Source organism: Oncorhynchus mykiss, chromosome 9 (genome assembly GCF_057628025.1).
Source record: "Oncorhynchus mykiss isolate SJ-2025 chromosome 9, ASM5762802v1, whole genome shotgun sequence".
In the NCBI taxonomy this organism is placed as follows: Eukaryota; Metazoa; Chordata; class Actinopteri; order Salmoniformes; family Salmonidae; genus Oncorhynchus; species Oncorhynchus mykiss.
The window spans coordinates 77,352,003-77,378,249 of NC_143030.1; the positions used below are offsets into that span (position 1 = coordinate 77,352,003).

Consider the following 26,247-nt stretch of genomic DNA (forward strand, 5'->3'; position numbering starts at 1 on the left):
GCTTAGTAAAGGGGGAAAGAAAACTGATCTTGGACGTTCATTTTGGCACGGTGTATATTGCATCACAATCTCTCTCTCGCTCCATCCCTCTTCCTCTCTCTATCTCTCTCTCTTTATCTCTCTATCTCTCTCTCGCTCTATCTCCTTCCTCTCTCTATCTCTCTCTCTTTATCTCTCTCTATCTCTCGCTCCATCTCCTTCCTCTCTCTATCTCTCTCTCTCTATCTCCTTCCTCTCTCTATCTCTCTCTCTCTCTCTCGCTCTATCTCCTTCCTCGCTATCTCTCTCTCTCTTTATCACTCTCTATCTCTCGCTCCATCCTCCTTCCTCTCTCTATCTCGCTCTCCATCACTCTCTATCTCTCTCTTTATCACTCTCTATCTCTCGCTCTATCTCCTTCCTCTCTCTATCTCTCTCTCTCATCACTCTATCTCTCTCTTTATCACTCTCTATCTCTCTCTCTTTATCACTCTCTCTCTCTCTTTATGACTCTCTATCTCTCTCTATCACTCTCTATCTCTCTCTATCACTCTCTATCTCATCTCTCTCTTCATCACTCTCTATCTCTCTCGCTCTATCTCCTTCCTCTCTCTATCTCTCTCTCTCTTTATCACTCTCTATCTCTCTCTCTCTTTATCACTCTCTATCTCTCTCTCTTTATCACTCTATCTCTCTCTCTCTCTCTCATTCCTTCCTCTCTCTATCTCTCTCTCTTTATCACTCTCTATCTCTCTCTTTATCACTCTCTATCTCTCTCGCTTTATCACTCTCTATCTCTCTCTCTCTCTTTATCTCTCTGTCTCTCTTTATCACTCTCCATCTCTTCTTTATCACTCTCTCTATCTCTCTCTCTTTATCACTCTCATCTCTCTCATCACTCTCTATCTCTTCTTTATCACTCTCTATCTCCTTCCTCTCTCTATCTCTCTCTCTTTATCACTCTCTCTCTCTCTCTCTTTATCACTCTCTATCTCTCTCTTTGTCACTCTCTATCTCTCTCTTCATCACTCTCTATCTCTCTCTCTTTATCACTCTCTATCTCTCTCTTTATCACTCTCTATCTCTCTCTCTCTCTCTCTCTCTCTCTTTATCACTCTCTATCTCTCTCTTTATCACTCTCTATCTCTCTCTTTATCACTCTCTATCTCTCTCTCTCTCTTTATCTCTCTCTCTCTCTTTATCACTCTCTATCTCTCTCTCTTTATCACTCTCTATCTCTCTCTCTTTATCACTCTCTATCTCTCTCTCTCTTTATCACTCTCTATCTCTCTCTCTTTATCACTCTCTATCTCTCTCTCTCTATCTCTCTCTTTATCACTCTCTATCTCTCTCTCTTTATCACTCTCTATCTCTCTCTCTCTTTATCACTCTCTATCTCTCTCTCTTTATCACTCTCTATCTCTCTCGCTTTATCACTCTCTATCTCTCTCTCTCTCTTTATCTCTCTCTCTGTCTCTCTTTATCACTCTCTATCTCTTCTCTATCACTCTCTATCTCTCTCTCTTTATCACTCTCTATCTCTCTCTCTTTATCACTCTCTATCTCTCTCTCTATCACTCTCTATCTCTTCTTATTACTCTCTATCTCTCTTTATCACTCTCTATCTCCTTCCTCTCTATCTCTCTCTATCACTCTCTATCTCTCTCTCTTTATCACTCTCTATCTCTCTTCGTCACTCTCTATCTCTTACTCTCTATCTCCTTCCTCTCTCTATCTCTCTCTCTCTTTATCACTCTCTCTCTCTCTCTCTTTATCACTCTCTATCTCTCTCTCTTTGTCACTCTCTATCTCTCTCTCTTTATCACTCTCTATCTCTCTCTCTTTATCACTCTCTATATCTCTCTCTTTATCACTCTCTATCTCTCTCTTCTCTCTCTCTCTCTCTCTTTATCACTCTCTATCTCTCTCTCTTTATCACTCTCTATCTCTCTCTCTTTATCACTCTCTATCTCTCTCTCTCTCTTATCTCTCTCTCTCTCTTTATCACTCTCTATCTCTCTCTCTTTATCACTCTCTATCTCTCTCTCTTTATCACTCTCTATCTCTCTCTCTTTATCACTCTCTATCTCTCTCTCTTTATCACTCTCTATCTCTCTCTCTCTATCTCTCTCTCTTTATCACTCTCTATCTCTCTCTCTTTATCACTCTCTATCTCTCTCTCTCTTTATCACTCTCTATCTCTCTCTCTTTATCACTCTCTATCTCTCTCGCTTTATCACTCTCTATCTCTCTCTCTCTCTCTTTATCTCTCTCTCTGTCTCTCTTTATCACTCTCTATCTCTCTCTCTCTTTATCACTCTCTATCTCTCTCTTTATCACTCTCTATCTCTCTCTCTTTATCACTCTCTATCTCTCTCTCTTTATCACTCTCTATCTCTCTCTTTATCACTCTCTATCTCTCTCTTTATCACTCTCTATCTCCTTCCTCTCTCTATCTCTCTCTCTTTATCACTCTCTATCTCTCTCTCTTTATCACTCTCTATCTCTCTCTTTGTCACTCTCTATCTCTCTCTCTTTATCACTCTCTATCTCTCTCTCTTTATCACTCTCTATCTCTCTCTCTCTCTTTATCTCTCTCTCTCTCTATCACTCTCTATCTCTCTCTCTTTATCACTCTCTATCGCTCTCTCTTTATCACTCTCTATCTCTCTCTCTCTTTATCACTCTCTATCTCTCTCTCTTTATCACTCTCTATCTCTCTCTTTATCACTCTCTATCTCTCTCTCTCTCTTTATCTCTCTCTCTGTCTCTCTTTATCACTCTCTATCTCTCTCTCCTTCCTGTCTCTCCTTCCTCTCTCTCTCTCTCTCTCTCTCTCTCTCTCTCTCTCTCTCTCTCTCCCTCCCTCCCTCTCCCACTTTCTCCCTCCTCTCTCTCTCTCTCTCTAGTTGACCGTCGTGGTGCCCGCCACTTCCTGACACTTCCTGGGGAGGGAGGGAGACAGAGAGGAAGGGCGGGGGAGGGAGGGAGAGGGAGGGAGGGAGACAGAGAGGAAGGGCGGGGGAGGGGGGGAGGGAGGGAGGGAGGGAGGGAGGGAGGGAGGGAGGGAGGGAGGGAGGGAGGGAGGGAGGGAGACAGAGAGGAAGGGGGAGGGAGGGAGAGGGAGGGAGGGAGGGAGACAGAGAGGAAGGGAGAGAGGAAGGGCGGGGGAGGGAGGGAGGCAGAGAGGAAGGGCGGGGGAAGGAGAGGGAGGGAGAGGGAGGGAGGGAGGGAGACAGAGAGGAAGGGCGGGAGAGGGAGGGAGACAGAGAGGAAGGGCGGGGGAGGGAGGGAGAGGGAGGGAGGGAGACAGAGAGGAAGGGCGGGGGGAGGGAGGGAGGGAGGGAGGGAGGGAGGGAGGGAGACAGAGAGGAAGGTTGGGAGAGGGAGGGATGGAGACAGAGAGGAAGGGCGGGGGAGGAAGAGGGAGAGAAGAGAGAGAGAAAGGAGAGAGAGAATTAGTAGTCAGCAACAAGTCATTGTGGATCCCAATGGGATCATGTTGAAGTCTCTAAAAAAGCTTTTCATTATGTCTTCCACAGGTTTGAGCCAAATATCCTTCTGCGAGCCAAACAGGAGTTAATGAAGACTGACAGCGCTACTGACCTAGAGTGAGTACAGTAAGGACACTCGCGTTAGCTCCGCTAGCTACTGACCTAGAGTGAGTACAGTAAGGGCACTCGCATTAGCTCTGCTAGCCAATGCATTGGCTTTAGCTCAGCAGGCTAACAGAGTCTTGTGGCATGCAGAGTACCCTGGTCGGTCACATATAGTTTATCTCTCATACAGTTTAGCAGTCTAGGCTTTAGCTCAGCTGGCTAACACAGTCTTGTCTATGAACCGTTTCTCTTCCCCTATCACTCTCATATTCAACTCTGGTCCTCGGAGACTGTCCACATTTAATTTTTTTTATTCTAGCCCTCTAATCAGGGGATGATTTAGACCTGGGACACCAGGTGGGCGCAATTAATTATCAGGTAGAACAGAAATGCAGTGGTCTCCAGACCTCGTGGAGTAACACTTGAGTACACCTGGCCTATCGTCTTGTGTTAGATACCTGAAGGAGCAGAGCCAGGCATTCATGGACCTGTACCCCAAGGAGAAAGAACGGGAAGGAGAGAAGGAGTACCAGCGCATCGCCATCTCTGGAGAGGAGAAATGTGGGGTAGGTCACAGAAATATCCCCCCCCAAAAAAAACTCCATACCATATCCTGCTGTAGGGCCTTTGAGCAAGGCACTTAGCTAACCTCTAAAAACTGTTCCAGTGGCAGCTCATGGGTGTGGGTTGAAAAGGAAAAAGATGATTACAATGTAAAATAAAGTATTATAAGGTCCAATGGCTAACCTGTTCCCTCTCTCCCCTCCCCCTCTCTCCAGGTTCCCTTCACAGACCTGCTGGATGCTGCTAAGTGTGTAGTGAAGGCCTTGTTCATCAGGGAGAAGTACATCGGCCTGTCCATGCAGAGCTTCTGTCGGACCACAGCCAGCTACCTGGAGAAGCTCAGTGACAGACCTCTAGATATGGGCATATACGAGGAGATCCCGGAGACCTCTGTTACTGCAGGTAGAGAAGACAGACAGAGAAACACAGACAGACAGACAGACAGAAAGGCAGACAGGCGGACAGACACATAGAGAAAGACAGACAGACAGACAGGCAGACAGACACACAGAGAAACACAGGCAGACAGACAGGCAGACAGGCACGCAGAGTAACACAGGCAGACAGACAGGCACACAGGCACGCTCACAAAACCTAGCGCAGACTGTGTGCACACTGGGAGAATTTTCATAATTGAAATTCAACATTTGAAACCACACACTGTCAAAGGTGAATCTGCTGTTAGCACAACTTCAAATGGCTCTCAGCCAATGATTTTGCCTCTTCAGGACTAGCAGTTTCATAATCATCAATCGAAGTAATTTTCACACTCCATCTGCTCTACCACCTAGCAGCACAGACTGTCACACAGTGTGTACAGACCAGTGGGAGAATTATCCCCATTGACATGCAGTGTGGACATCGGCATGGCGATGGCATTCCAACCCGTCTGAAGGGATTAGAACCAAAGCAAGAAGAAGACGTTCTGTGTCTGACAGACTAATAACTTTAATTCTATTATATACTGAACAAAAACATATATACGCAACGTGTATTTCATGAGCTGAAATAAAAGATCCCCGAAATGTTCCATACGCACAAAAAAAAACAGATTTCTCTAAAATGTTGTGCACACATTTGTTTACATCCCTGTTAGTGAGCGTTTCACCTTTGCCAAGATAATAAATTCACCTGACAGGTGTGGCATATCAAGAAGATGATTAAACAACATGATCATTGCACAGGTGCACCTTGTGCTGGGGCCATTAAAAGGCCACTCTAAAATGTACAGTTTTGTCATACAACACAATGCCACAGGTGTCTCTAATTTTGAGGGAGCGTGCAATTGGCATGCTGACTGCAGGAATGTCCAACAGAGCTTTTGCCAGAGAATTTTATGTTAATTTATCTACCATAAGCCGCCTCCAACGTCATTTTAGAGAATTTGGCAGTACATGCCAGCCCAGGACCTCCACTTCCGGCTTCTTCACCTGTGGGATCAACTGAGGCGGGGGAAGGGGGAGTATTGCTGAGGATTATTTCTGTCTGTAATAAAGCCCTTTTGTGGGGGGAAACAAATTCTAATTGGCTGATCCTGGCTCACCAGTGGGTGGACCTGCCTCCCAATTGGGGGAGCCTATGCCCACCCATGGCTGTACCCCTGCCCAGTCAGGTGAAATCCATAGATTAGGTCCTAATGAATTTATTTAAATTGATTTCCTTCTATGAACTGTAACTTAGTAAAATCTTTGAAATTGTTTCATGTTGCATTTTACAGTTGAAATCGGAAGTTTACATAAATTTAGGTTGGAGTCATTAAAACTAGTTTTTCAACCACTCCAAAAATGTTGCCGCAAAAAGTCGATTAGGACTTAACACAAGTCATTTTTTCAACAATTATTTACAGACAGATTATTTCACTTATAATTCACTGTATCACAATTCCAGTGGGTCAGAAGTTTATTTCAAGGTCAACTTTCAAACTCAGTGCATCTTTGCTTGACATCAGGGGAAAATCAAAAGAAATCAGCCAAGACCTCAGAAAAACAATTGACCTCCACAACTCTGGTTCATCCTTGGGAGCAATTTCCAAACGCCTGAAGGTACCACGTTCTGAAGGTACCACGTTCTGAAGGTACCACGTTCTGAAGGTACCACGTTCTGAAGGTACCACGTTCTGAAGGTACCACGTTCATGTGTACAAACAATAGTACGCAAGTATAAACACCATGGGACCAGGCAGCTGTCATACCGCTTAGGAAGGAGACGCGTTCTGTCTCCTAGAGATGAACGTACTGTTGCGAAAAGTGCAAATCAATCCCAGAACAACAGCAAAGGACCTTATGAAGATGCTGGAGGACACAGGTACAAAAGTATCTATATCCACAGTAAAAATGAGTCCTATATCGACATAACCTGAAAGGCCGCTCAGCAAGGAAGAAGGCACTGCACAAAAACCGCCCTAAAAAACAGACTATGGTTTGCAACTGCACATGGGGACAGAGATCGTACTTTTGGGAGACACGTCCTCTGGTCTGATGAAACAAAAATAGAACTGTTTGGCCATAATGACCATCGTTATGTTTGGAGGAAAAAGGGGGAGGCTTGAAAGCCGAAGAACACCATCCCAACTGTCAAGCATGTGGGTGGCAGCATCATGTTGTGGATGTGCTTTGCTGCAGGAGGGACTGGTGCACTTCACAAAATAGATGGCATCATGAGGAAAGAAAATGTTGTGGCTATATTGAGGCAACATCTCAAGACATGTCAAGAAGTTAAAGCTTGGTCGCAAATAGGTCTTCCAAATGAACAATGACCCCAAGCATACTTCCAAAGTTGTGGCAAAATGGCTTACGGACAAGAACGTCAAGGTATTGAAGTGGCCATCACAAAGCCCTGACCTCAATCCTATAGAAAAGTTGTGGGCAAAACTGAAAAAGCATGTGTGAGCAAGGAGGCCTACAAACCTGACTCAGTTAAACCTGCTCTGTCAGGAGGAATGGGCCAAACTTATTGTGGGAAGCTTGTGGATGGCTACCCGAAACGTTTGACCAAAGTTAAACAATCTAAAGGTAATGCTACCGAATACTAATTGAGTGTATGTAAACTTCTGACCCACTGGGAATGTAATGAAAGAAATAAAAGCTGAAATAAATTATTCTCTCTTCTATTATTCTGACATTTCACATTCTTAAAATAAAGTGGTGATCCTAACTGACCTAAAACAGGGACTTTTTACTAGGATCAAATGCCATAATTGTGAAAAACTGAGTTTAAATATATTTGGCTAAGATGTATGTCAACTTCTGACTTCAACTGTATATTTTTGTTCAGTATATTCTTTCTATTCTACTCTATTCTATTTGATTCTATTATATTTAACTATAATCTATTTGATTATATTCTATTGTACTCTATTCTATTTAATTATTTTATTTTTAATTATATTCTATTTGATTCTTTTCTATTTAACTATATTCTATTTGATTGTATTCTATTTGATTATATTATATTTGATTATTTTATTTTTAATTATATCCTATTTGATTATATTATATTTGATTATTTTATTTTTAATTATATCCTATTTGATTATATTATATTTGATTATATTCTATTTGATTGTATTCGATTTGATTATTTTATTTTTAATTATATTCTATTTGATTGTATTCTATTGTACTCTATTCTATTTTCTTATATTCTATTGTACTTTATTCTATTTGATTATTTTCTATTTAATTATTTTCTATTTGATTCTGTTCTATTTAAATATTTTCTATTTGATTCTATTCTATTGTACTATATTATTTTTGATTCTATTCTATTGTACTCTGTTCTATTTGATTCTATTCAATTCTATTCTATTTGATTCTATTCTATTGCACTCTATTCTTTTTGATTCTATTATATTGTACTATATTCTATTTGATTCTATTCTATTGTACTCTATTCTATTTAAATTATATTCTATTGTACTCTATTCTATTTAAATTCTATTCTATTGTACTATATTCTATTTAAATTATATTCTATTGTACTCTGTTCTATTTGATTCTATTCAATTATATTCTATTTGATTCTATTCTATTGCACTCTATCTTTTTGATTCTATTATATTGTACTATATTATATTTGATTCTATTCTATTGTACTCTATTCTATTTAAATTCTATTCTATTGAATTCTATTCATTTTGATTCTATTCTATTGTACTATATTCTATTTGATTCTATTCTATTGTAGTCTATTCTATTAGATTATTTTCTATTGAATTCTATTCATTTTGATTCTATTCTATTGTACTCTATTGTATTCTAGATTTAGACCAGACGGTCCATCCTCCCGTCTCCACCACTCACCCTTACGAGAACCAGGAACCTGCCTGTATGCCTCCTGATGTAGGCTATGGCTGCAGGATGGTAAACGGTGTCGTCCACATCTACACTAATAAGGACACAATGGAGAAGTGAGACATTGGTTTCTTCCATTACATCTTTCTCCCACTTGCATTGCTTTGGTAACACTTCACTTAAAACCTGCAGGCGTAAATATTTATATTCTGCTGTGATACGTTATGAGACTTGTCATCAGCATGTAGCAAGGCCGATTTTTATTTAGGAAATTCTAATTCGATTATTGAATTCACATATGAATCTGAGAATTAACATTGAAATAAATGTTTATTTTTAAAAGTTATGGAATAGGATTTTAATTGGAATTAGACTGTTTTAACTTTTTGAATTGGAATTTAATTGAAATTGTCAACACATTTTAATATTTGGAATTGAATTTAATTGGAATATATGGTATTTCCCAGTTAATGGATTTAATGCAGATAGCATACAAAATCGACTGTAGGACTTGTTTTGAATCGTTGCAACCTGTATTCCTTTATTTCCAGTATAGCTAGGCTATCTGAACAGTGACATGATCAGCCGGAAAGCCTGCGGGAACTGAATCCGAAGTGGAATTTGTCAAATTGTTGGAAATAATAATGATTTGGGAATTGAATTCTTGGAATTGACCCCTGGCATGTACAGTAGATCATCTTATAATGTCCCTTTTAAAACATGCACTGTGATGTCAGGAGCACAGAGTTGGAGCTTCCTTATCCAGACCTACAGGACTACATCAATGACATGAACGTCATGATGGCTCTCATCATCAACGGACCTGTGTGAGTACTGTACACAGACAGACTCTGTCTTTTATTGATTTACTTCTGTACTGTGTTTTGTTCTCTTGTACACTTTTATTCTTTGTTCGTTTTTTTTTGTCTTTAATGTGTCACTGTAAAGTATTGTTAATGTATTGTTTCACTGTAAAGTGTTGTTGATGTATTGTTTCACTGTAAAGTATTGGTCACGTATTGTTCCACTGTAAAGTATTCATTATGTCTTGTTTCACTGTAAAAGTATTCATCATGTATTGTTCCACTGTAAAGTATTGGTCATGTATTGTTTCACTGTAAAGTATTCATCATGTATTGTTCCACTGTAAAGTATTGGTCATGTATTGTTTCACTGTAAAAGTATTGGTCATGTATTGTTCCACTGTAAAGTATTCATTATGTCTTGTTTCACTGTAAAATTATTAATCATGTATTGTTCCACTGTAAAGTATTGGTCATGTATTGTTTCACTGTAAAGTATTCATAATGTATTGTTCCACTGTAAAGTATTGGTAATGTATTGTTCCACTGTAAAGTATTGGTCATGTATTGTTCCACTGTAAAGTATTGGTCATGTATTGTTCCACTGTAAAGTATTCATCATGTATTGTTCCACTGTAAAGTATTGGTCATGTATTGTTCCACTGTAAAGTATTCATCATGTATTGTTCCACTGTAAAGTATTCATCATGTATTGTTCCACTGTAAAGTATTGGTCATGTATTGTTCCACTGTAAAGTATTGGTCATGTATTGTTCCACTGTAAAGTATTGGTCATGTATTGTTCCACTGTAAAGTATTGGTAATGTATTGTTCCACTGTAAAGTATTGGTCATGTATTGTTCCACTGTAAAGTATTGGTCATGTATTGTTCCACTGTAAAGTATTCATCATGTAAAGTATTGGTCATGTATTGTTTCACTGTAAAGTATTCATCATGTATTGTTCCACTGTAAAGTATTCATCATGAATTGTTCCACTGTAAAGTGTTGTTAATGTATTGTTTCACTGTAAAGTATTGGTCACGTATTGTTTCACTGTAAAGTGTATAGAGATGTTTTTTATGGACCTATAGGCATAACGTATGATTTTATTTGACACAATGTGCTTATTCACTACCACAGGAAGTCGTTCTGTTACCGTCGGTTACAGTACCTGAGTTCTAAGTTCCAGATGCACATCCTGCTGAATGAGATGAAGGAGCTGGCAGCTCAGAAGAAAGTTCCTCATAGAGACTTCTACAACATACGCAAGGTAAGTCCCACGTAACCCTAAACTTAACCCTAAATTTAACCCTAAGTCTAACCCTAAACTTAACCCTAAGTCTAACCCTAAACTTAACCCTAAGTCTAACCCTAAACTTAACCCTAAGTCTAACTTTAAACGTAACCCTAAGTCTAACCCTAAACTTAACACTAAGTCTAACCCTAAACTTAACCCTAAACTTAACACTAAGTCTAACCCTAAACTTAACCCTAAACTTAACCCTAAGTCTAACCCTAAACTTAACCCTAAGTCTAACCCTAAACTTAACCCTAAGTCTAACCCTAAACTTAACCCTAAGTCTAACCTTAAACGTAACCCTAAGTCTAACCCTAAACTTAACCCTAAGTCTAACCCTAAACTTAACACTAAGTCTAACCCTAAACTTAACACTAAGTCTAACCCTAAACTTAACACTAAGTCTAACCCTAAACTTAACACTAAGTCTAACCCTAAACGTAACCCTAAGTCTAACCCTAAACTTAACACTAAGTCTAACCCTAAACCTGTAACACCAAGAAGTCTGCAACGTAAGTTTATCAAAGAGACTTCTCCAATGTATGCAAGGTCCCTCTTAACTCTAAACCTAACCCTAACCCTGAAACACTGGAATGTCTGCAACATATGCAAGGTGAGCATATCACTAATCACTGACTGTGTCTAATGTGGTTTAACCTCATCCCCATGCTCAATTGCTATCACCAGCTGAAGACCAGATTCATTTAGCCTTATTGCAGAGGTTAGTTTATTCTCTGAGGTTAGGTCTACTTCTGATGGTACTATATGCTCCTGGGGAATATTAATCAGAGCAGGAAGGAAGAAACCTTGAATGGAACCACTCTCCTCAGAGCAGGAAGGAAGAAACCTTGAATGGAAGCACTCTCCTCAGAGCAGGAATTAAGAAACCTTGAATGGAACCACTCTACTCAGATCAGGAAGGAAGATACCTTGAATGTAACCACTCTCCTCAGAGCAGGAAGGAAGATACCTTGAATGTAACCACGCCCATCCTCTGGTTGCATCTTGATAAAGTGCCCTAATCCATCTTCTATGTCTGTGATTCCTTGTAAACCCAGGTGGATACCCATATCCACGCCGCATCCTGTATGAACCAGAAACACCTGCTGAGGTTTATCAAGAGGGCCATGAAGAAGTATCCAGGGGAGATTGTGCATGTGGAGAGAGGCAAGGGACAGACGCTCATGGAGGTGTTCGAAACCATGAACCTCACAGCCTTCGACCTGAGTGTGGACACACTGGATATGCATGCTGTAAGTGGTGGTGGGTGAGGGCAACATGGTCTCCGGGTAATTCGTATTATTAATTACGTAAATCGGTGGACTTCATTTAGTATGATATACAATGTTACATTAGGTTGCATTATGAATGGAATTGTGGTTGTACAGTGTCACACCAATTACAGGAAGTATATTCGTACCCGGTCGTACAATTGCATACAAGATGGATGAAATGACTTATCATACATCTTGGAGGATGTACAGTACTATACGTCTTTCTCTGAGACCAGGTTGCTTGTTGCACTGTAACAACAAAGGAGAACTACGGGAAATTTACGTTGGCTGTTAGGGGAACTAACAACAAAGGTTAGGATCATTTACTTGAAAGGTTAGGAGAACTAAAACGACAAACTTATGTAGCTGGTTAGGTGACTTGGATTAAGTTTAGAATAAGGGTTAGGGGAAGGGTTAGCTAAAATGCTACAGTTGTCCTGCACAAAACTCGAACACGCAACATTTGGATTGCTAGACTGTCGCAACCAACCTCCCTCATTATGTTTCTATCTAAAGTAATTAGACTAGTAGTAGGTATCATACATATATAAAATAAACTAGTAGTAGGTATCATACATATATAAAATAAACTGGTAGTAGGTATCATACATATATAATATAAACTAGACTAGTAGTAGGTATCATACATATACAATTTAAACTAGTAGTAGGTATCATACATATATAATATAAACTAGACTAGTAGTAGGTATCATACATATATAATATAAACTAGACTAGTAGTAGGTATCATACATATATCATATAAACTAGACTAGTAGTAGGTATCATACATATATAATATAAACTAGACTAGTAGTAGGTATCATACATATATAATATAAACTAGACTAGTAGTAGGTATCATACATATATAATATAAACTAGACTAGTAGTAGGTATCATACATATATAATATAAACTAGACTAGTAGTAGGTATCATACATATATAATATAGACTAGTAGTAGGTATCATACATATATAATATAAACTAGACTAGTAGTAGGTATCATACATATACAGTGCCTTGCGAAAGTATTCGGCCCCCTTGAACTTTGCGACCTTTTGCCACATTTCAGGCTTCAAACATAAAGATATAAAACTGTATTTTTTTGTGAAGAATCAACAACAAGTGGGACACAATCATGAAGTGGAACGACATTTATTGGATATTTCAAACTTTTTTAACAAATCAAAAACTGAAAAATTGGGCGTGCAAAATTATTCAGCCCCCTTAAGTTAATACTTTGTAGCGCCACCTTTTGCTGCGATTACAGCTGTAAGTCGCTTGGGGTATGTCTCTATCAGTTTTGCACATCGAGAGACTGAATTTTTTTCCCATTCCTCCTTGCAAAACAGCTCGAGCTCAGTGAGGTTGGATGGAGAGCATTTGTGAACAGCAGTTTTCAGTTCTTTCCACAGATTCTCGATTGGATTCAGGTCTGGACTTTGACTTGGCCATTCTAACACCTGGATATGTTTATTTTTGAACCATTCCATTGTAGATTTTGCTTTATGTTTTGGATCATTGTCTTGTTGGAAGACAAATCTCCGTCCCAGTCTCAGGTCTTTTGCAGACTCCATCAGGTTTTCTTCCAGAATGGTCCTGTATTTGGCTCCATCCATCTTCCCATCAATTTTAACCATCTTCCCTGTCCCTGCTGAAGAAAAGCAGGCCCAAACCATGATGCTGCCACCACCATGTTTGACAGTGGGGATGGTGTGTTCATGGTGATGAGCTGTGTTGCTTTTACGCCAAACATAACGTTTTGCATTGTTGCCAAAAAGTTCAATTTTGGTTTCATCTGACCAGAGCACCTTCTTCCACATGTTTGGTGTGTCTCCCAGGTGGCTTGTGGCAAACTTTAAACGACACTTTTTATGGATATCTTTAAGAAATGGCTTTCTTCTTGCCACTCTTCCATAAAGGCCAGATTTGTGCAATATACGACTGATTGTTGTCCTATGGACAGAGTCTCCCACCTCAGCTGTAGATCTCTGCAGTTCATCCAGAGTGATCATGGGCCTCTTGGCTGCATCTCTGATCAGTCTTCTCCTTGTATGAGCTGAAAGTTTAGAGGGACGGCCAGGTCTTGGTAGATTTGCAGTGGTCTGATACTCCTTCCATTTCAATATTATCGCTTGCACAGTGCTCCTTGGGATGTTTAAAGCTTGGGAAATCTTTTTGTATCCAAATCCGGCTTTAAACTTCTTCACAACAGTATCTCGGACCTGCCTGGTGTGTTCCTTGTTCTTCATGATGCTCTCTGCGCTTTTAAAGGACCTCTGAGACTTTCACAGTGCAGGTGCATTTATACGGAGACTTGATTACACACAGGTGGATTGTATTTATCATCATTAGTCATTTAGGTCAACATTGGATCATTCAGAGATCCTCACTGAACTTCTGGAGAGAGTTTGCTGCACTGAAAGTAAAGGGGCTGAATAATTTTGCATTGCCAATTTATCAGTTTTTGATTTGTTAAAAAAGTTTGAAATATCCAATAAATGTTGTTCCACTTCATGATTGTGTCCCACTTGTTGTTGATTCTTCACAAAAAAATACAGTTTTATATCTTTATGTTTGAAGCCTGAAATGTGGCAAAAGGTCGCAAAGTTCAAGTGGGCCGAATACTTTCGCAAGGCACTGTATAATATAAACTAGTAGTAGGTATCATACATATATAATATAAACTAGACTAGTAGTAGGTATCATACATATATAATATAAACTAGACTAGTAGTAGGTATCATACATATATAATATAAACTAGACTAGTAGTAGGTATCATACATATATAATATAAACTAGTAGTAGGTATCATACATATATAATATAAACTAGACTAGTAGTAGGTATCATACATATATAATATAAACTAGTAGTAGGTATCATACATATATAATATAAACTAGACTAGTAGTAGGTATCATACATATATAATATAGACTAGTAGTTGGTATCATACATATATAATATAAACTAGACTAGTAGTAGGTATCATACATATATAATATAAACTAGACTAGTAGTAGGTATCATACATATATAATATAAACTAGACTAGTAGTAGGTATCATGCGTCTTGGAGGTGCCCAGACATACTTAAAGTATGACTAGAGGGAGAAGACAGAGGGTAAATGTTAATAGTCATTAGTAGCTACGGTCCCTCTCCTTCGTCCTTGCTATTTGTACAAGATTTGGGTTTCAGTTACTATATTAAAAGGGATCTCAGTAGTTGCTAAATCTATATTTTGACTTGTAAATGAATGATATACACCCAATGATTACTGAAGAATAGTATTTATAAATACCTCATGAGCTTAGTTCAACTGTTGTACCACATCAGAACTCAAAGAATAATTTTGTTTAATTCCAATGTTTGTAAACAAAGTAAATGCAAACAAACACTACATAGCCTCAAAACATGGTTAAACCTATAATGTTGATATAACGGATGGTCAGTCCTCTTATTCCTAGCTCTGTCTGAGAGTTTTGCTGAGAAATATGGATGAACAGTCGTTCTATTTCCGAGAGCTTTATCGTTGAACTTGCCGATCACCACTGCACTTTGAAGATAGACGACTAGCTGACTTGAAATCTTAACGTTGATCGAGTCTTACTGTCTCCTTTTCTCATCACAGGACCGCAACACTTTCCATCGCTTTGACAAATTCAACGCCAAATACAACCCCATTGGGGAGTCCATCCTGAGAGAGATCTTCATCAAGACAGACAACCACGTGCAGGGGAAATACTTTGGACACATCATCAAGGTGCCTGCTGAATGAGCGCATCATCGATATAGTAAAGTCTCTACTTGTCCAATCAGGGCAAGTGTTTGAATTCTTAGTCCTAGTTCCAGCAGTTGTCTATATAGCTGCGTGTTGTACTGTATTCTAGTAAAGTTGTGCAGTACTTGGCGCCCCCTGCTGACCGGTGTGTGTCTCTGCTCCTCAGGAGGTGATGGCTGACCTGGAGGAGAGTAAATACCAGAACGTGGAGCTGCGTCTGTCCATCTGCGGCCGCTGCAGAGACGAATGGGACAAGCTGGCCCAGTGGGCCGTCAAACACCAAGTCTACTCTAACAACGTACGCTGGCTGGTGCAGGTCCCACGACTCTTGTGAGTACAACTAACCTCTACTCAAGGATAACTCTGTCTTGTGAGTACAACTATTCCTCTATTCAAGGAGAAGTATGTCTTGTGAGTACAACTAACCTCTATTCAAGGAGAACTCTGTCTTGTGAGTACAACTATTCCTCTATTCAAGGAGAACTCTGTCTTGTGAGTACAACTAACCTCAATCAAGGAGAACTCTGTCTTGTGAGTACAACTAATTTCTATTCAAGGAGAACTCTGTCTTGTGAGTACAACTAACCTCTATTCAAGGAGAACTCTGTCTTGTGAGTACAACTAACCTCTATTCAAGGAGAACACAGTCTTGTTTTGGTTTTCCCCTACTTCACTTCCCGCCTCTCTCTGTGTGAGACTTTTGTCTCTCTCTCCACAGTGATGTGTACCACACCAAGAAGCAGCTGTGTAACTTCCAGGAGCTGCTGGATAACATCTTCATGCCTCTGTTCGAGGTCACCATCGACCCCGCCAGGCACCGTGAGCTGCACCTCTTCCTACAGCACGTGAGTAAACAACAAGGTTCAGTGTTACAGAGGACCCTGTATTTGATGACGATATAGAAGAATAAAGGGCTCCCGAATGGCGCAGTGCATCCTCAGTGCTAGAGGCATCACCACAGACCCTGGTTCAAATCCCAGGCCTTATTACAACCCATAGGGCGACGCAAAATTGGCCCAGCGTCGTCTGGGGTAGGGGACGGTTTGGCTGTCGTCATTGTAAAATAAGAATGTCTTCTTAACTGACTTGCCTAGTTAAATAAAGGTTGTTGTTAATGAAAAATAAATAAATAGGCCATAGCAGATGTTTTTATCCAATGTAACGTACATGGATACTTTTTCGTATAGGTGACCCCAGCGGAAATCAAACACACAATCCTAATGATACAAGCTCCCTGCTTTACCCTCTGAGCCACACAGAACCACGATGATGACCATGACAGTGGTGTGTGCATGTCTGTATGTGTTCAGGTGGTGGGCCTCGACAGTGTGGACGACGAGTCTAAACCAGAGCAACACTGCTTCAACATGGAGAGTCCTCTGCCAGTCAACTGGACTGTGGTAGACAACCCTCCTTATGCCTACTACCTGTACTATATGTACGCTAACATGACCGTGCTCAACCACCTGCGCAGGTACGAGACCCCGTGACGCTGTACCGTTTACGCTGATTCTGTCATTACATTGACGTGTTATCTTATCACTGTAAACGCTTGGCTATGTGTGGGAACAGTAGCTGGATCAGGGCTCTGATAGAGAGCTACCTCTCCTGTAGGTTTTTCAGTCCAACCATTATCTAGTGGCGTACCTATTTCTAATAATCAGCTGGTTGATAAACTGAATCCGGTTAGTTATAACCACGGATGTATAAAAACCCTAGATTGCTGATGCTATGTATTGGCCAATGAGAGGCTTAGAAGCTACCGGTCGGCCATATTGGCACTCCCCGGAAGAAGCAGTCCACCATAGGAATGAATAGAATTCTACAGTATTTCAATTAAATGTTTCAAGGACAAAAAGTACATGTATTTAAACACCCACACCAGTAGAAATCTACTTTTTCGAAAGGCGATGACCAAAGGAGATGACTAGAGCTTACCCATGGTGTTGCACAACAATTTCCAGTACCTTCAGAAAGTATTCAAACCCCTTGACTTATTTCACATTTTGTTGTGTTACAACCTGAAGTCAAAATGGAATACATAGATTTTCTAACTCTTTCTATGGCAGATGTATTATTAATGTATTATTTTAAATGTAACCCATATTTAACTAGGCAAGTCGGTTAAGAACATATTCTTATTTACAATGACTGCCTACACCGGCCAAACCCGGACGACGCTGGGCCAAATGTGCGCCGTCCTATGGGACTCCCAATCACGGCCCGGTTGTGATAAAGCCTGGATTCGAACCTGGAAGTCCGTATTAACACCTAAAGCACTGAGATGCGACCGCTGCGCCACTTGGGATTCTCGGCCACAGTTTATGGAAGATGCCAAAACAGCTGTTTCTGAATAATAAACAACGCCATGCTGGTGGGTGGTAACCTTCAAATAAAACCCAGCCCCGAACGAAACATAGGCTGTAAAGCGTTAGTATGCCATATTATAGGAAAAGACACCGCATTCACTAGGATTTGTACGAAGTGGGCAGTTCGGATTTGTCACTTCTACTAAGGGGTTCAACTAAGCTAACATATGGAATTGTTTTAAGATGGTCATACCATGGATCATTTAGCTATTTGATTTAGAATTTTAGGACTCGTGTAGGTATAAAAAATTGAATATGGTCTTACTGCTGTTAGCCCATAGAAACGCATTGAATAATACAGTTATACATGGAATAACATAGTCAGAAAATATATCTAAGGAAAGTATGTTTTGAAGTGTCTGTCCTATATCTGAGAGCTATAAGAAATCTTATAAATGATTACTATTATTTTACTGTTGAATGACCCGTATACCTTTTTCGTGGAATGACCGTTATACCTTTAGCATGGAATGACCCATATACCTTTAGCGCGGAATGACCCTTATACCTTTTTCACGGAATGACCCTTATACCTTTTTCATGGAATGACCCTTATACCTTTTTCATGGAATGACCCTTTTACCTTTTTCATGGAATGACCCTTATACCTTTTTCATGGAATGACCCTTATACCTTTTTCATGGAATGACCCTTATACCTTTTTCATGGAATGACCCTCATACCTTTATCGTGGAATGACCCTTATACCTTTAGCGCGGAATGACCCTTATAGCTTTTTCGTGAAATGACCCTTATACCTTTTTCATGGAATGACCCTTATACCTTTTTCATGGAATGACCCTTATACCTTTTTCATGGAATGACCCTTATACCTTTTTCATGGAATGACCCTCATACCTTTATCGTGGAATGACCCTTATACCTTTAGCGCGGAATGACCCTTATAGCTTTTTCGTGGAATGACCCTTAAACCTTTTATCGTGGAATGACCCTCATACCTTTATCGTGGAATGACCCTCATACCTTTATCGTGGAATGACCCTCATACCTTTATCGTGGAATGACCCTCATACCTTTATCGTGGAATGACCCTCATACCTTTATCGTGGAATGACCCGTATACCTTCATCGTGGAATGACCCGTATACCTCTTAGCGTGGAATGACCCTTATACTTTCGATTGTCATATTGGTTTGTAGCCCAAACCGTTCGAACCCTGCAGACATTTTTTTGTGAGAAGACTGATTTTTGACAAACATCAAGGTAGCTCGGCCACCTTCCACTGCAGATGAGGAAGGGCCACTGGTGGATACGGTGGATTGAGACACAGCCCATGTAAAAAGCAGATATCTGTAGCTTAAATAGATGGATTTTTGTGGGGGGGAAAAATTCTAATAATCAAATTAGATTTCCATTTGGACACAGACATTGGCTCTTGGAAGATTTATACTGTGTTGCTAGAGTCTTATACAGAACCTCTCTCTCTCTCTGTCTGTGTAGTTGAGTTACAGTATATATGGTTGAATCTCATTAACACCGTACCTCTGTGACTGTGTGTACAAGCAATCGATAAATCAATCTATCGATGAATCAATGATATCTCTGTGTGTGTTTTAGGCAGAGAGGTTTCAACACCTTGGTGCTGCGTCCTCACTGTGGGGAGGCGGGGCCTATCCATCACCTGGTGTCGGGTTTCATGCTGTCAGAGAACATCTCCCATGGACTGCTGCTCAGGAAGGTACTGTACACCTTATCCCCTTAGCCCCTAACTCTTATCCCCTAGCCCCTAACTCTTACCCCCTAGCCCCTAAGTCCTGGCACCTATCCCCTAACTAATAGCCCCTAACTACTAGCCCCTAACTACTAGCTCCAAACTACTAGCCCCTAACTACTAGCCCCTAACTACTAGCCCCTAACTACTAGCCCCTAACTCCTAGCACCCAGACCCTAACTGCTAGCCCCTACACCCTAGGTTTCATTGTGTCAGAGAACATCTCCCATGGACTGATGCTCAGGAAGGTAGGCAGGTCCGGAGGCCTCCGTCATCTACACTCTAGTACAGGGGTAATCAACTCTGACCCTACGAGGTCCGGAGGCCTCCGTCATCTACACTCTAGTACAGGGGTAAGCAACTCTGACCCTACGAGGTCCGGAGGCCTCCGTCATCTACACTCTAGTACAGGGGTAATCAACTCTGACCCTACGAGGTCCGGAGGCCTCCGTCATCTACACTCTAGTACAGGGGTAATCAACTCTGACCCTACGAGGTCCAGAGGCCTCAGTCATCTACACTCTAGTACAGGGGTAATTAACTCTTACCCTACGAGGTCCAGCTAGTTTTCTGTTGTACCTGATAATTAATTGCACACGCCTGGTGTCCCAGGTCTAAATGAGTTCCTAATTTGTAGGGAACAATGAAAAACTGCAGTGGAACTGGCTTCAAGGTCCAGAGCTGAGTTTGAGGGCTCTAGTATGATCTTGTGAACAATCTAAGCCTAAATTGTTGTTCTTCTGTATCAAGAATGGTTTCAGTCACATGGGATTACAGACCACAACAGAACATATAACTCCTCCCCTTCTCTTCTCTCCTCCAGGCCCCTGTGCTGCAATACCTGTACTACCTGGCTCAGATCGGCATCGCCATGTCTCCTCTCAGCAACAACAGCCTGTTCCTCAGCTACCACCGTAACCCTCTGCCTGAATATCTGTCCAGAGGACTCATGGTGTCACTGTCCACTGACGACCCTCTACAGTTCCACTTCACTAAGGTTGGTGATGTGACTCGACTGCAAATGACGGAGTGCTCCACACAACATTATGCCTGCATCCTAAATGGCATAGGGCTTTGGTCAAAAAAGAATGCACTATACTGTTTAGGGAAGGGCAGTATACAGTGCCTTCGGAAAGTATTCAGACCACTTGACTTTTTCCACATTTTGTTACGTTACAGCCTTATTCTAAAATGGATTAAATAAATGAAAAATCCTCAGCAATCTAGACACAATAGCCCATAATGACAAAGTGAAAACAGGTTTTTAGCAACGTTTACGTCTGTAAACGGGTTGATTCCAGCCCTACGTCTGTAAATGATTGTCTTGTATCCATACTGTCCCTTTCCAGGAGCCCCTGATGGAGGAGTACAGCATCGCTGCTCAGGTGTGGAAGCTCAGCTCCTGTGACATGTGTGAGCTGGCCAGGAACAGTGTTCTGATGAGCGGTTTCTCCCATAAGGTACCACTGCTGTTCAGAGCAATATCTTCTCTCTACATTACCTACATTGTTATGGATGTATCCAAATAAATGTCACTAGGAAACAGCTTAAACAAATTAAAATGCAGCTACTTTGTTGTTATCCTAGGGGCACTGTTTTGACGTAACTGTAAATTAGTCGTAGTTGGCTAGCTAGCAAGCAAGGGATAAGAACGTTGCCAGCCTGTATGGCAATAGAATATTTAGAATGAACGGCTTGGTCAAACAAAAAGACTTAACGACTGGGTCGCGTTTCTGGCAACCGAACGCATAAAACGAACGACCAGCCAGTGTGGTGGAAAATTGTCCTCGAGTTTCCCTCATAGATTATATTGGTGGCATAACCATAGCAATGATACAACAAATAATATGGACACACACAGTATGTGGTGAATGTCTACTGGTACCCGTAGGTTCGGTCAATGGCTTCCAAACACAGGTCTAATGGCCTCCCGGGACTGGGTAATGACTTCCCTTAGCCTAATACCCTGACCCACACATACAGTAAAACCTATTAAGAAGCATAATGTTACGCCCCTGAAAACAGGGGAGAAATAATCACGAGTGTGATACGGTGTTGTATTCTCAATTCAACGTAGTGTAATGAGAAAAGACCGCGATTTTCCCCAGGAATATGGGTGGAGACCAGAGCAATCGATCTCCGGCTCATAGATTAAGAGCATTTCGTAGATCACAGATTAACACTTTTAGGCACCACAAAATAAAGTAATCAATATAACGTTTACACATTACTCTCACAATTCGTACCCTTTGACAGATTTTAACTTTAACACAATTATATGAATGTTATCAATCTCTATCAACTAATACTGAATGCATCTTTTTAACCTTATATGTTTTAAGATCCTCACAGACTATGAACTTACTAATACTTTTTAATGTATAACAGGCTATGAATATTTCCTTTAACCTGTCACAATAACACATATACTGGAAATACTGAAGATACTGGAAAATCCCCTATACCGGCTTGGGTAGTAACCCTAGGTTTGTGTCGGGACTCATGGAAGGATGAAATGGTATGAGTCAGAAGTTCACATACACTCAATTAGTATTTGGTAGCATTGCCTTTAAACTGTTTAACTTGGGTCAAACGTTTCTGGTAGCCTTCCACAAGCTTCCCGCAATAAGTTGGGTGTATTTTTGGCCCATTCCTCCTGACATTTGACTCCATTTGGAAGACCCATTTGCGACCAAGCTTTAACTTCCTGACTGATGTCTTGAGATGTTGCTTCAATATATAACATACTACCTTCGTCTCTCCCGAGCCCGTACGGGAGTTGTAGCGATGAGACAAGATAGTAGCTACTACAACAATTGGATACCACGAAATTGGGGAGAAAAAAGGGGTAAAATTCAAAAATATATATATATATATATATATATATATATATATATATATAACATACTTTTCCTTCCTCATGGTGCCATCTATTTTGTGAAGTGCACCAGTCCATCCTGCAGCAAAGAACCCCTACAACATGATGCTGCCACCCCATGCTTTAAGGTTGGGATGGTGTTCTTCGGCTTGCCTGCCTCCCCCTTCATCCTCCAAACATAACGATGGTCATTATGGGCAAACAGTTCTATTTTTGTTTCATCAGACCAGAGGACATTTCTCCAAAAAGTACAATGTTTGTTCCCATGTGCAGTTGCAAACCGTAGTCTGGCTTTTTTTATGGCGGTTTTGGAGCAGTGGCTTCTTCCTTGCTGAGCGGCCTTTCAGGTTATGTCGATATACTGTAGGTCTCGTTTTACTGTGGATATAGATAATTTAGAACCATTTTCCTCCAACATCTTCCCAAGGTCCTTTGCTGTTGTTCTGGGATTGATTTGCACTTTTTGCACCAAAAGACGTTCATCTCCAGGAGACAGAACGCGTCTCCTTCCAGGACGGTGGTCCCATGGTGTTTATACTTGCGTACTATTGGTTGTACAGGTGAACGTGGTACTTTTAGGTGCTTAGATATTGCTCCCAAGGATGAACCAGACTTGTGGAGGTCTACAACTTGTTTTCTGAGGTCTTGGCTGATTTCTTTAGATTTTCCCATTATGTCAAGCAAAGAGGCACTGAGTTTGAAGGTAGGCCTTGAAATACATCCACAGGTACACCACCGATTGACTAAAATCATGTAAATGAGTCTATCAGAAGCTTCTAAAGAAATTACATCATTATCTGGACTTTACCAAGCTGTTTAAAGGGACAGTCAACTTATTGTATGTAAACTTATGACCCACTGGAATTGTGATTAAGTGAATTATAAGTTAAATAATCTGTCTGTAAACAATTGTTGGAAAAATTACTTGTGTTATGCACAAAGTAGATGTCCTAACCGACTTGCCAAAAATATAGTTTGTTACAAAGAAATTTGTGGAGTGATTGAAAAACAAGTTTTAATGACTCCACCTTAAGTGTATGTAAACTTCCAACTTCAGCTGTATATATATTATTTTTAAGGAACTCATTCTGGCTTTCAACTTAGGCATTGAGCCTGGATGATGAGCAGGATGAGCCTACAGGAAGGGTACCACATGAGGGAGGAGGATGTCTTCCCTGTAATGCACAGCATTGAGATTGCCTGCAATGACAACAAGCTCAGTCTGATGATGCTGTGACACACCGCCCCTGACCATGAAGGACCCTCCACCTTCCAATCGATCCCGCTCCAGAGTACAGGCCTCGGTGTAACGCTCACTCCTTCAACGATAAACGCAAATCCGACCATCACCCCTGGTGAGACAAAACCGCAACTCGTCAATGAAGAGCACTTTTTGCCAGTCCTGTCTGGTCCAGCGAAGGTGTGTTTGTGCCCATAGGCGACGTTGTTGCCGGTGATGTCTGGTGAGGACCTGCCTTACAACAGGCCTACAAGCCCTCAGTCCAGCCTCTCTCAGCCTATTGAGGACAGTCTGAGCACTGATGGAGGGATTGTGCGTTCCTGATGTAACTCAGGCAGTTGTTGTTGCCATCCTGTACCTGTCCCACAGGTGTGATGTTCGGATGTACCGATCCTGTGCAGGTGTTGTTACACGTGGTCTGCCACTGCGAGGACAATCAACTGTCCATCCTGTCTCCCTGTAGCGCTGTCTTAGGCGTCTCACAGAACAGACATTGCAATTTATTGCCCTGGCCACATCTGCAGTCCTCATGCCTCCTTGCAGCATGACTAAGGCACATTCACACAGATGAGCAGGGACCCTGGGCATCTTTCTTTTGGTGTTTTTCAGAGTCAGTAGAAAGGCCTCTTTAGTGTCCTGAGTTTTCATAACTGTGACCTTAATTGCCTAATGTCTGTAAGCTGTTAGTGTCTTAACAACCGTTCCACAGGTGCATGTTCATTAATTGTTTATGGTTCATTGAACAAGCATGGGAAACAGTGTTTAAACCCTTTACAATGAAGATCTGTGAAGTTATTTGGATTTTTATGAATTATCTTTGAAAGACAGGGTGCTGAAAAAGGGCCGTTTCTTTTTTTGATGAGTTTAGTATAATAGCAAGGTGTCATTTTTAATTGGGTAGTGCATCAGCAGTTGTCCTCTTGTCAAGTTAGTCATTTCATACCGTAGAGATATTTATAACTTGCCAGAAATGTCCAGATCAACTAGCCCATGCCAGTTAATGTTTTTTAAGCAAATTTTTTTTAGCCCTAGATTTTGTTGTACTGAATGAGTCACTCAGATATCATCGCATGATTACACATTAGACAAAATGTATAGATGTGGCACTTGTAGGGGGGGGGGGGGGGGGGGGGGGCACGGGATGTTCCCCAATGCTGCAAGAGGAGCCTGAGCGAAAAAGTTTACTCAATTATTTATTCTTTATGTACCTAGGCCTTTTCCCCAAAAACGTTTTACTCTTCATTTCTCATGTTAATGTCTCCAGAAGAGTTCCATTTCATCATGCCCCTCCCCTTTCTCTCCCCAGGTGAAGAGTTACTGGCTGGGCCCTCACTACATCAAGGAGGGCCAGGAGGGCAATGACATCCGACGCACCAACGTCCCCGACATCCGTGTGGAGTACCGCTATGAGACCATGTGTGAAGAGCTTAACCTCATCACCCAGGCCATCCACACAGAGGAGCTGGCCATCCACACAGAGGAGCTGGCCATCCACACAGAGGAGCTGGAGGCCATCCACACAGAGGAGTTGCAGGCCATCCACACAGAGGAGGGAATGCTATGTAGGGGGCCTGTTTAAGGGGAGAGAGGAGGAGAGGAGGCTGTGTAAGGGGCCTGTTTAAGGGGAAAGAGTAGGAAGAAGGAGGAGTAATAGGAAGGAGGAGGAGTAACAGGGAAGAGGGCATCCTTCGTATGGGGCCTGTGTAGGAAGAGGAGGTACGAGGAGCAGGGAGGGGGGGGGGAGAAGGTGGAGGAGGAGCAGGGAAGAGGAAGGGGAGGAGGAGCATGGAAGGGGAGGGAGGAGGAGCAGGGGAGAGGAGGAGGGAAGAGGAGGGAGGAGGAGGAGAGAAGAGGAGGGAGGAGGAGCATGGAAGAAGAGGGAGGAGGAGCAGGGAAGAGGAGGAGGGGGGAGTAAGAGCAGCCTTTGTAGAACATTGCTGAATCTTTTAACCATACCACGTGGTTAAACTCTTAGACTATCGATACCGACAGAATAAGAACAAGTCTTTGATTTTGATTACTAGTCTGCAGCTAGGAATTCGGCATCATTGAATGCGAAGAACGACAACCGCTGAAACAACCATTCTATTACGAATGTCACTCTGAACAATCCCCTCTAACCACAACCAAGAGAGAGAGGGAGAGAGACGGACAATTCTACAAAATAAATGAACTTTTCATCAGCGATCAAGACGACACACTGAGTGTAAATATATATATTGATTGCAATTGTTCCCGATTGAGTGAGCGTTCATGTGCAAAGGATTAACATTTCAATTGTTATAATTATCACTTTGTAGTGACTTCTTAGTCGACCCCCACTTCCCCTTTGGTCGAACAAGCCGCCATGCCGGTTTAGCCCACTAGGGCACTATCTCCTATCATTACATTTACCTTGTTTGTTTGTTTGTTTATGCATTT

At 41.2% G+C, this 26,247-nt stretch overlaps 2 protein-coding genes across 3 annotated transcripts in view; one reads left to right on the forward strand and one right to left on the reverse strand.

The window, feature by feature from the left end:
• LOC110532812 (guanine nucleotide-binding protein G(t) subunit alpha-2) overlaps positions 1-26,247 on the reverse strand; it is a 107,504-nt gene that overhangs the window by 78,704 nt on the left and 2,553 nt on the right. The window lies entirely within an intron of this gene.
• On the forward strand, positions 3,400-25,464 carry LOC110532811 (AMP deaminase 2). Of its 2 annotated transcripts, XM_090185425.1 has the most exons (15): positions 3,400-3,590; positions 4,033-4,144; positions 4,358-4,544; positions 8,403-8,550; positions 9,172-9,261; positions 10,380-10,509; positions 11,595-11,789; positions 15,458-15,589; positions 15,774-15,937; positions 16,326-16,452; positions 16,918-17,081; positions 19,555-19,675; positions 20,532-20,705; positions 21,058-21,168; positions 25,133-25,464. In XM_090185425.1, the coding sequence occupies exons 1-15, from the start codon at positions 3,562-3,564 to the stop codon at positions 25,403-25,405; spliced, it is 2,157 nt and encodes a 718-aa protein (XP_090041551.1). In that variant the 5' UTR covers positions 3,400-3,561; the 3' UTR covers positions 25,406-25,464. The 2 variants fall into 2 exon arrangements, 1 of the variants encoding a protein (XP_090041551.1); XR_016483451.1 differs by lacking the exon at positions 16,918-17,081.